Raw genomic sequence first — 12681 nt, 5'->3', positions numbered from 1 at the left:
TATACATTCAAACACCCAAGAGGGCTACCTCGGATTGATCAGGGAGGATTTTTATGTTTCCCATTGGGATAAATGTGTAGAGCAACAACTTCAGCTCCTCGATCTTTCCTTGGACTCCCTTCAATCACCAGACAGGAAGCTATGAGCATGATTAAGAAACATTTATTTGGGTACAATTACAACAATACAATTTGTAGAGCACGATGTGTTTGTTCCACCCAGTTTGTCAGTATTCTTCCATCTGGCCAGTTTCCCGACTACTGTTCATATTTGACTGTTCCTTGGTATAGGCGTGCCTTTATGTTGGTGTGCCTAAATAGCTTACCATCAAAAGTCTTGCAAAGGAAGTATCTTAAGATACCATACTCTGAAAGAGTATGTGACTGCGGTGCAAGTTGTGTAGATACTCTCTATCATATGACTTTTGAATGAAACTATTTTAATCAGGCTAGAAATATTTTAATTTTTATTTGTTCCAAAATACAGATTAAGCGGAGACATTACCTCTTTTATTAGAAGATAATTGTAGACGTATAACTCTTTCAGTTGTGAAATTTTATGCCCTTGTGATTGATCTTTGCAGCCATTTAGATGTGGTCTAGTTCTTTATAGTTTAGTAGTCTGCTTAAAACTAATAAATTAAGAAGCAGTATGAGGTAGAGAGAGAATAATATGTATAAAATAGAGTACATACCCAATATCTGATCACTCTGAATGAGGGAATCGTTTTTTTCATTTCTACTAATTTTAAATACAAGTTTGCAGACATTAAGCAGGTTTTTTCCACTCACTTTCAACTGCAAATAGGATGGAAAGAGGGGGGGGGGAAGTCATGCCAATGAAATAATAACTGATCCTTTACCAACTTATTCAAGAGAAAATATATAATTTAATTATCTTATTTCTAATTTTTCCCCTTTAATTTACTGTATAAAATCTGGGAGGTAGGAACCTTATGTTTAGCCCAAACAAAGGACTCCAAGAATTGGGATAAAAACAACAACTCAATGTTTTTACTTTAGTGTAGTTTTACAGGCATATCTGTGATTATTTACTTACTACTTTTATTTCCTGCCTTTGTTCCCAGTGCGTACCCAAATCAGCTGACATCCTTCTCCTTTTCTCCATTGGTGAGGCTGAGCGTGTGTGACTGACCCACGGTCACCACAGCAAGCTTCCATGGCCAACTGGGGATTCGAACCTGGGCCTCCCAGGTGCTAGTGCAGCACTCTAACCACTACAGCTCACTGGCTAAGAGCCAAAGTAAATGTTACTGTTTTTAAAGATTTGAGTTCGGAGAAAACAAACAGTCCTGTGTGTGTGTGTGCGCGCCTGAGTTATTTGCCTAATTTTGCTAACTGTGCACAAATACACTAGTGCAGTTTTTGACCAAGAAAATGCCTTCAGAGGGAGGCAGGCAGGAGCCCTCCCTCCCGCTGCAGCACCACTCCGAACCCCTTTGAGCTCATTTTTTTTTTAAAGAAGCCGTTCCCCACAGCTGCTGTGGGAAACACAAGTTGTATCCAGGGAACCTTATGTTGGGATACCAGGTGGTCAAAACATGAGGGAATGAGGGAAGAATAGTTCAATGTGCCGCTCACTGAGAACCAGGCATCAAGGTTTTTTCTCTTTTTCTTTTTTTTTGCCATTAGGTCACATCTGCCTTATGGCGACCCCTGGTGGGGTTTTCAAGGCAAGAGCCGTTCAGAGGTGGTTTGCCATTGCCTTCCTCTGCATAGCGACCCTGGTATTCCTTGGAGGTCTCCCACCCCAATACTTGCCAGGGTAGACCCTGCTTAGCTTGCGAGATCTGACAAGATCAGGCTAGCCTGGGATATCCGGGTTCTTAAAGACTCATGAAATATAAATACACACTCACACTAGAAGATCCTGACAAATGCTACTTTCAAATTTGGACTTTATGACAAATATACTTTCTTTAACCAAGGGATATATTATATAGGGATTAAAAACCACTCTAGTACCATTAAAGGATTCACTATACTGTGTTCCTTATTATTATTTTTAATATATAAAATCTTTATTAAAATAATCACACAGCTTTTATATACAAAAACATCTATACAAGGAAAGCTAAGCCTACAGCCTTGCAAACTGATGGTCTACCAAAGCCAACGCCTTCCCCATCTTATATTTCAATGTTATAACTAGGTCAGTAACTCTATAATCTGCAGCTAAATGAATACATACTACTAGGATTATTATTATTATTATTTACCATCCTGAATTAAAGACCATGAACAAATTAACAGTGGTTCAGAATCAATAATTACTAAACACTTTAGAAGAGTACAAAGAGGCTTTTGATGAGAAACGATCAAAAAGATAAGATGCTTTTTAGAATGATCAAAAGTATATCAAATTAAGAGTGTACTTTATACAAGTTTTATTCTAAAAAAAACTTCTTATTTCTGGGAGTAGAAGGCATAATATGATTTATCTAATATAGTTCCATATCCCACCCGTCCTCCAGGGAGCTCAGGGTTGGCTTACATAATTTCCCTCTCCTCTCTATGACCATGCCCAATGGCTTTCTTTGTTATGCTTTTATTTGAGGGGTTATTTTGCCATTTCTCTCTCGGGCTCATTGTCAGCTGTTCAGGTACCAGTGAGGATATGTTATTAGTATTGCTGTCACTCTGAAATATCCAGGTCCTGGAAGCTCTTACTTGAAAGCAAGGAAACCCATTCAGGCTAAGATGGTTGGGTTCAGTGACATGAAGTGAAAAACTCTGTCAAAGCATTAGTTATCTCTTGTGGGTATAACCATGCTTATTGTTAATTTTTAAAGTATTGACTAATCGCAGTTAATGTACCTTCAAGGTACTGTTATTTATACTTTTCTTACTTTCAATACTTTAAGCTCCTGAATTTCAAAATGAATCTACCATTACAGGAAGCATATGAAATGGACAAAATTACAGCTAAATTTTGATCACCCTGACCTGGATAGCCCCAGGCCAGCCTGAACTAGTCAGATCTCAGAAGCTAAACAGGGTTGGTCCTAGCTAGTATTTGGATGGGAGACCTCCAAGGAATACCAGGGTCGTGGCTCGGAGGCAGGCAATGGCAAACCACCTCCAAAGGTCTCTTGCCTTGAAGACCCTACCAGGTCACCATAAGTCAGCTGCAACTTGACAGCACACACACATAAATACAAAAACTTTTGATCAGCAGGTACACTGAGGAATTCTGCTGCTCATTCTGAATAGTTATTCTAGCAATTTAATTCAACTCAATGCATTTTGCAAGATACAAAATGCAATTTCACACAAGCACCAAGTTCACAGAATATATTAGCTATCACACTGCCCATCATCACTAAGTAGTTCAACTCACGCCCAGAATTATTTTTGCTAGTTTCAGGCCAAGTGGATCTGAAGCAATGTCACATAATTTATACAAAGTCTTCAGAAACAAAGTTCTCTTTTTAAATCGCTTGCCAAGCATATTTCCTTCCTCCAAAGCTTGATAGAGAATGTCACAGGCATGGCATAGGCTTTCTACATTGTCCTCTGTTTGATACAAAAAAGAAGAAAGCAACATTAAATATCAAGTTATATTCGTTAAACAGCTGAGCAAAACAAAAACAAAAATTAACCAGAAGAAAAATAAAGCAAGTCATGACACAGAATCATAGAGTTGGAAGGGACCACCAGGGTCATCTAGTCCAACCCCCTGCGCAATGCAGGAAATTCATAACTACTTCCCCCCCACAAACCCCCAGTGACCCCTACTCCATGCCCAGAAGATAACCAATATGCCCTCACTCTCATGAACTGCCTAAGGTCATAGAATCAGCAATGCTGACAGATGGCCATCTAGCCTCTGCTTTAAAACCACCAGAGAAGGAGCACTTACCACCTCTCGAGCAAGTCTGTTCCACTGAGGAACTGCTCTAACTGTTAGAAAATTCTTCCTAATGTCTAGACGGAAACTCTTTTCATTTAATTTCAACCCGTTGGTTCTGGTCTGACCTTCTGGGGCAACAGAAAACAACTTGGCATCATCCTCTATATGACAGCCCTTCAAGTACTTGAAGATGGTTATCATATCCCCTCTCAGTCTTCTTCTCTTGAGGCTAAACATACCCAGCTCCTTCAACCTTTCCTCATTGAACTTGGTCTCCAGACCCCTCACCATCTTCGTTGCCCTCCTCTGGACACTTTCCAGCTTGTCTACATTCTTCTTAAATTGTGGTGCCCAAAACTGAACACAATACTCTAGGTGAGGCCTAACTAGAGCAGAGAAAAACGATACCATCACTTCACATGATCTGGACACTATTCTTCTGTTGATGCAGCCCAAGATAGCATTTGCCCTTTTAACTACCACATCACACTGCTGACTCATGTTCAGTGTTCGGTCTACTAAGACCCCAAGATCCTTTTCGCGCACACTACTGCTCAGACAAGTCTCCCCCATCCTGTAATTATGCATTTGATTTTTCCTACCTAAATGCAGAACTTTTCATTTATCTCTGTTAAAATACAATCTATTGGTTTTAGCCCAATTCTCCAGCCTGTCAAGCCCAATTCATCATCCTGTATCCTGGCTCTCTTCTACCGTATTTGCTACCCATCCCAATTTAGTATCATCTGCACATTTAATAAGCATCCACTCTATTCCTTCATCCAAATCATTTATAAAGATATTGAACAACACAAGGCCCAGGACAGATCTCTGAGGCACTCCACTAGTCACTCCTCTCCAAGTGGATGAGGAACTATTAACAAGCACTCTTTCGGTGTGATCTGTCGACCCATTACAGATCCACCTAACAGTAACAGGATCTAAATCATATTTTCCCAATTTGTCAACAAGAATATTATGGGGAACCTTATCAAAAGCCTTACTACAATCCAGATAAACTATGTCTACAGCATTCCGCTGATCCAGTAACAAACATAATTTCTACTTTAAGAACTATAGGCTCAATCCAGGAACCTCCTTTAGGTGCTCCCAAAAAAGCAAATGCTGTGCCTCAAGAAAAACCGACCCCTCTTTTACTACTGATTTTGCCAAGGGCAGCTTTGCCCCAGTTTCCATGTCTGCTGTGGGCCAAAATCCCTTTCTTGTCCTCCATAACATAGCATAGTTCAGCACTATGTGTGGGCTGAAGGAGATCACCCAAACGACAGCAGCACAAGGAGGCTGCTGTGATGGCTTCAAGATCTCAAGCTAAACTGCATAGGTACCATTTAGGAGAGCACGAACAGACAATCACCCCCATCCCACTCCCAAAGTGCCTGAGACTGTGAGTTATTATCCTTCATGAGCACTTATCTGGTAAAATTACTGAGTCTACCTACTGACTACAGTTATAAACAGTGGGCCAGTGTTATTATGCATGCATAGCTAAGATATAAATCTCTTTTTAAACTAAAAAAAGGGGGGAAGGAGTGGCTGATTGACGGGGGTTTGATATGATAGCTGCAGGTACAACGTATAAAAGAAGCACTTTGAAGTATTCATAGTGGACTTTAACACCTGTGGGACCTTTAGGGCACATTCTTTGAGCTGCTGTCGCAGACCCTTATGTATTGTTAATACATATAGATTACTGGAAATAATAATATTTAGTAATTACATGGAAGGCTTGTTGCAGTTATGAAAGAAGCAACCAGGCTACACAGAGACATTATAGCATTTTCTACATACAGAAGAGGCTTCCCAGTTATGCAGAATAATTTTTTCCCCGTCAAGTCACAGCTGACTTATGGTTACTCCGGAGGGGTTTTCAAGGCAAGAGATGTTGGGAGGTGGTTTGCCATTGCCTGCCTCCACATCACAACCCTGGTATTCCTTGCAGGTCTCCCATCCAAATACTATCCAGGGTCAGGGCTGAGAGTGTGTGACTGACTGGCCCAAGGTCACCCAGCAAGCTTCCATGGTGAGAGTGGGGATTTGAACCTGGGTTTCCCCAGTCCTAGTCTGACACCTTAACCACTACGCCAAGCTGGCTCTCATGCAGAAGAACACGGCTGTATAAATTATCATAAGAAATCTCCCCTGAAAAAAACATCAGAAATGGTCTGATGAGGACTGAGCATGCTCCAGGAGACACAATCTGCTGACAGCGGTTGAGAGTCAGTTGACTGTCAATTAAAGGGGACAGTCAATTAAAAAACCAAAAACCAAGCAGAAGGTAACCAAACAGAATTTCAAAAACCAAACAGAATTTCAAAGGCCAGGTTGTGGATTCCTGGGTTCAGAAGCAGCAACCAGGCTCTTAAAACCATGAAACCATAGTCAGTGTGGTATAGTCATTAGAGTGTTGAACTAGGCCTCGGGAGACAAGGGTTCAAATCCTAACTCAGCCACATAGCTCACTGGGTAGCTTTGGCCAGTCAGCCTAACCTACCTCACGTGGTTTGTTATCTGGACAAAATGGGGGGGGGGCATGTATGCTACTCTAAGCTTCTTATAGAATATAAATGAGATATCCTTGGCAGGGTTAAAAAGTATAGAAAGACAAATCAATGCAGATCTATAAGCAACCTGCAAGGTTAGGAGGTAATTCAGGAGCAAACTCAGAACCACTCACAACCTGTGAATTTCTCAAAGCAATGAACAAATAATTTTATGACAGCGAAAATAGATGTTATACAAAAAAGATTACATACCAGTCTCTAATTCATGTAAAATTGTCAAAATTCTCATATTCCAGTAGTTTTCTTCCTCGTCAGTTTCATTCACTCCCAAATTATTTTCTGAAATTTGTAACCATGGGGCTTTTAAAAAATGCACATACAAGTTTTCAAATGCTCACAGAACAAAGCTATGAAAACACTGCAAATTTAATACTTTGTAATTTGGTAACAAAAAGAATGATACAACATATAGAATCAAAAGGCAAAATCAATCTCTCAATCTATCTTAAAAGAAAAACAACAGGAAACTCTATAAATCAGACACCGACAAGTTCAAGATATTTTTCTCTCTCAGTGGTTTATCTGTCATAACCACAGCTTTGCATTTTGGCCACAAAGATGACACTGGTCTACATTCATTGGCTGCTGTTTTTAGCAGGGAAGTGCAAGAGCCTTAGCAACACTGAGGTTTAGCAAGTTGAACACTGTCTTCACTTGATCGCTTATTTGGCTACAAGTACATTAAATTTTGACTTAGTCGCCATGAGTCGGAAGCGACTTGACGGCACTTAACACACACAACAGGGGATCAGTTCAGAGGATTAAAAATTTTTGGGCCACGCAAATCTTTCTAGAAAGGATTCTGCAAGAACAAAAGTGTTCTGAACGGGAGGGAGGTGCTAGAGCTGGCAGGGGTGGTGGGGGTGGGCAGGCCTACTTGGTCCAGAGCTAAATGTTAACTAACAAGCAGATGATCAGGACTCACAGCTCTGACAGCCCCAAATCCATTCACCTGCTTCCCTGCTCTTCCTATAGCAAAAATAGACTGGAAAAGCAAAACAGAAGTTTAGAGTTGGTACAACAGTCACATTTTATACCACAATATCGTCCTATTTCAGTATTTTGTATTTAGGAATAGAAGGGTTTACCAACAATCTGTTAGGATGATATAAATAGCTAAGTTCCTTATACATATTGAAAAATAAGTTTCATTTTCTTGTTTTTTCTAATCTACACTGCTGTGTGAGGAAATCATTTGGGTGATTTGCACCCTAATTCTATACAGAAGTAAATGTTGCCTGACGTGCCATCACAACATTCCCAAACTGCTAATATAATTTTGTATTTATTTATTTAAAATAGGCTCTGCCTCTCCACATAAACATCTGCAAGGTGGCTTACAACGATCTATAGCTATAAATAACAATAAACACATCAAGATAAGAACAGCAGCAAAAACAGAATAAAACTGGATTAAAACCATTTTAAGCAGCAAATTAAAAATTTACAGGTTAAACAATTTAATCCTCTTTCACTGTAAAAAAATGTTTTTTTTTACTTTTAACTTAACTTTTAACTAACTTGTTGAAGCTTCACACTCTACAAGGCTCAACTGGTTACTGATCACTGTCGGGGGGTTCAATTCAAGGTAATGGTCATCACCTACAAAGCCCTTCATGGCCTAACTGCATGACTGCCCCTCCAACTCTGGTCCACAGCATTTACTCATCCCAAGAAAAGCCTTCTGAGGGTTCCACCCTGCAAATGGTTAAGATCAGGAACAGCCTGCACCTGCACATTCTCTGTTGTGGCTCCTGCCTTGAGGAATGGCCTGCCTCAACACTTCCCCACCTAGACCTACATCACTTTTCAGGCAGTACGGCATGGTCCACCATATCAAAGGATTTCCAAAGATCTAACAACAGAGAGTTATTTCTTTTACTTATCCAAAGACAAGAGATTGTCCATTAGCACTACTAAAGTAGTCTTTGTCCTCAAGCTAGACTGAAAAGATTCAAGGATTATCTTCTGCAGGTATTCCTAGAATTGCTCTGCTACTGCACACTGAAAAACCTTCCCCCAAAAGGGAAAGTTTGTAACAGGTCTAAAATTTGTCAAGACCTTCTTACCTAAACAGGCCTTCTCGAGTAATGGTCTCATAATTGCCTTTTTCAGTAGCTTTGGAAAACCCCTTCTGCCAAAGAGGCACAGACAATTCTCAGTATTAAAGGACCCAGTGCCCCGCTGCAAGAGTTTACAAGCCAAGGAAGGCATTGGTCTCAGCTATAAGTAGTGGTCTTCACACTCCCCAGGAGGCATTGTTCTTTAAAACTGCTGATTCGGTACAGTAATATACGAGAAAGGAAACTGATAAAGGACTTTAAAAATTATGTTAAACCAGTACTGCATGGTGTACCTGTCTTAGCATCAGATTTAATCCAATTAGTGTTGTCTGGACATGATGAAGGCCTGCCTGATCTCTTAGGATGATCCTGGTCACTAAAAACAGGAGGGAGGGGGGAAAGCATTCACACAGATCAAAATACAGGTAAGCAATCCAATTTATATACATAAAAGTGCTCTCAGTCGTACAACTAGCTATGAGAAGGCTTTTGGCAAATGGGACGCATAGCCTAGAACTGAAGCACACGTTTATAAAAAAATAGTTGGGAGACCGATCAATCCCCTGATTCTGTCTCCAAACCATCCCCATAGCTAATGCACATACCCTTCACTCAGGCAAAAACTAGTGAACATATGCTAACTCCAGGCCAGTATAAGGATGGAAAGGTTCCAATAAAGAGCTAAGTTTATGTCAAGCCACAACCCCCCAAATCCTCTAGTGATCCAGTTAGAGTTTACAATATACAATACCACCAACCAGTAGTGTTAGCCAATCCTGTGTGAGGACCATACAAATATCCATTTAAGGGGTGGAGCAGATACCATATAGGAATTCCTAACTGGGAGAGAAAGGCAAAAAAGGAATTTTATCCTTACCATGTCCCCCCCACACACACACACACACTCCAAATCACAGCCCCTTACAGTGAGGGAAAAAAGTATTTGATCCCCTGCTGAATTTGCCCGTTTGCCCTCTGACGAAGAAATTACCAGTCCATAATTTTTATGGTAGGTCTATTGTAGCTGTGAGAGACAGAATAACAACAGGAAAACCCCCAGAAACCCAGAAGACAAAAGTCAGAGATTGATGTGCATCATAATGAGTGAAATAAGTATTTGATCCCTTTGCAAAACATGACTTAGTACTTGGTGGCAAAACCCTTGTTGGCAATTACAGAGGTCATACGTTTCTTGTAGGTGGCCACCAGGTTTGCACACATCTCAAGAGGTATTTTGTCCCACTCCTCTTTGCAGATCCTCTCCAAGTCAGTAAGATTTCGAGGCTGATGTGTAGCTACTCAAACCTTCAGCTCCCTCCACAGATTTTCAATGGGATTAAGGTTTGGAGACTGGCTAGGCCACTCCAGGACCTTAATGTGCTTCTTCTTGAGCCACTCCTTTGTTGCCTTGGCCGTGTGTTTTGCGTCATTGTCATGCTGGAATACCCATCCTCGACCCATTTTCAATGCCCTGGCTGAGGGAAGGAGGTGCTCACCCAAGATTTGACGATACATGGTCCCGTCCATCGTCCCTTCGATGCGGTGAAGGTGTCCTGTCCCCTTAGCAGAAAAACACCCCCAAAGCATAATATGTCCCCCTCCATGTTTGACGGTGGGGATGGTGTTCTTGGGGTCGTAGGCAGCATTCCTCCTCCTCCAAACACGGTGAGTTGAGTTGATGCCGAAGAGCTCGATTTTGGTCTCATCTGACCACAACAGTTCTCCTCTGGGTCATTCAGATGTGCATTGGCAAACTGCAGACGGGCCTGTACATGTGCTGTCTTGAGCAAGGGGACCTTGCGGGCTCTGCAAGATCTCAGTCCTTCACGGCGTAGTGTGTTACCAACTGTTTTCATGGTGACTATGGTCCCAGCTGCCCTGAGATCATTGACAAGTTGCCCCCGTGTAGTTCTGGACTGCTTCATCACCATTCTCATGATCATTGCAACTCCACAAGATGAGATCTTGCATGGAGCCCCAGACCGAGGGAGGTTGACAGTTAGGGTTAGGGTTGTCACCTTCTCATCAAGCTGCTTGGCAATAGTCTTGTAGCCCAGTCCAGCCTTGTGCAGGTCTACAATCTTGTCCCTGACATCCTTGGACAGCTCTTTGGTCTTGGCCATGGTGGCTAGTTTGGAATCTGATGGATTGATTGCTTCTGTCGACAGCAGAACCCTAACCCTAACCCTAATCTGTCTGGTTGATAGGGGATCAAATACTTATTTCACTCATTATAATGCACATAAATCTCTGACTTTTGTCTTCTGGGTTTCTGGGGTTTTTCCTGTTGTTATTCTGTCTCTCACAGCTACAATAAACCTACCATAAAAATTATGGACTGGTCATTTTTTCGTCAGAGGGCAAACGGGCAAATTTAGCAGGGGATCAAATACTTTTTCCCCTCACTGTATGTCATAAGCGAGATTGTCAGATTGCTAAAATGTTGTTTAATATTTCAGATTTATATTAGCTTTAAGAAGAACTTTGTTTATTGTTTATTTAAAACATTTATTAGCCGCCTTTCTCCCTTACGGAACTCAAGGTGACTTACAATATAAATAAAATGATTACCAAAAACAAAACAAAACAAAAACAATATAAATAAACCCATTTAAAAACCCATAAAATCATGTTTAAAACTCCAATTAGGACTGCCAATAAATAAAGCCAAATTAGTCAAATGCTGTCCTAAATAAAACTGTCTTTAGCTGCCTCCTGAAGATCATTAGTGAGGGAGCCAGGAGCACTTCCCTGGGGAGGTTGTTCTATAAGTATGGGACTGTTACCAAAAAGGCCCTCTCTTATGTGACCACCAGAAGAACTTCTTTGATCGGCGGGACCATCAGGAGGTCCTCACCCTGCTATCTTAATTTCCAGGTTGGAATGTGTGGGAGAAGATGGTCCTTCAGGTACCCCAGTCCCAAGCTATGTACAGCTTTAAAGGACAAAAACAACACCTTGAATTGAGGTCAGGAACAGATCAGTAGCCAGTGTAATTGCTGTAGTATCAGGGTCACATGCTTCCAGTAGCTGGTCCCAACCAGCAATCTAGCTGCAGCTTCTGAACACTCTTCAAGGGTAGCCCCAAGGAGAACACATTGCAACAGTCCAGTCTAGGTGTAACTAAGGCATGGATCACTATGACTATATCTGACTGAACCAGCAACAGGCACAGCTGACGCATCAGCCAAAGCTGGGCAAAAGCACTCTGAATCACTGAAACCACCTGGTTTTCCAAGGTGAGTGCTGTGTCAGGCAGCACTCCCACACTGTGAACCTGGCTTTACAAGAGGAATATAACCCCACATGGGAGCATAACTACTCCATATGGTGTTTTGCTAAGAAAAACTAAACATACTGCAATGAAACCATACACCACAAGAGGTCGCCATTATTAAACATAAAATGCTGACATGCTTCTGTTCCTATAGAGAGGGCTAAAAGGACCACAATGATTACTGCCAGGAGATAATGAACTGGATCTGGATGTTATCTTTAAACTCTTAAAGTGTCCCTCTCATAGAGCAATTTATGCTGATACAAAATTTATATATTAACTTGCATACAAAAATGTGTTGGGTTAAAAATTATCTGTAATACCTGTAGCACTTTTCTGTGAAACCTGCAGTGAATTTCCAATTTCACCTCAACCCAAACAACAGAGTTCCACATGGACAATGTGATCTGTATGATCCTTGGACCTATAGGATTTCTTGGATAAGGGCAATCATCTGAGTTTTGATAAATAATTAAGAAGGCAGAAGTTTTCTTGGATTTCAGAGGTCTTTCCTATTTATACTGTTCAATGGTAATTTGGAGCCATCTTCTTAAGAGTAAAAATTTAAAAGCAAAATTATGTCTACTGCCTACATTGTCAATGAAACTACTGGGCATTACTTCGGATGACATATTTGTGCTTCAAATACATTTTTGCATTCCAGGAACTGGAGCACACGATAGAAATAAAACGGGGGAAACACCAATCAGAAGAGGATGTTACAATCTTGAAGCCTGAAAAACAAATGTAACTCCAAACACGCACCTGAACAAACTGCATATATTTAAAACGAGACACCTATTAGAATCTATTTTTCCTGTCAGTACAAATTCTCGGTCTTAAAGGGCAACAATCCACTTACATAAGATTTTTTTAATCCTTCAGA

The 12681-nt window shown here is 40.9% G+C and overlaps 1 protein-coding gene across 1 annotated transcript in view; it reads right to left on the bottom strand.

Annotated features, from left to right (window-relative positions):
• The window catches only part of ARMC2 (armadillo repeat containing 2), a 67181-nt gene that overhangs the window by 24881 nt on the left and 29619 nt on the right, over positions 1-12681 (bottom strand). The window contains exons 8-11 of the mRNA XM_056856201.1: positions 8812-8894; positions 6648-6734; positions 3361-3536; positions 695-797 (exon numbers count right to left, since the gene is read on the bottom strand). Of these exons, the coding sequence (XP_056712179.1) occupies positions 695-797; positions 3361-3536; positions 6648-6734; positions 8812-8894 (449 nt within the window). The remainder of the gene's footprint in view (positions 1-694; positions 798-3360; positions 3537-6647; positions 6735-8811; positions 8895-12681) is intronic.

This window comes from Euleptes europaea, chromosome 10, assembly GCF_029931775.1.
Source record: "Euleptes europaea isolate rEulEur1 chromosome 10, rEulEur1.hap1, whole genome shotgun sequence".
Lineage (NCBI taxonomy): Eukaryota > Metazoa > Chordata > Lepidosauria > Squamata > Sphaerodactylidae > Euleptes > Euleptes europaea.
This window is presented reverse-complemented; position numbering and strand designations above follow the sequence as displayed.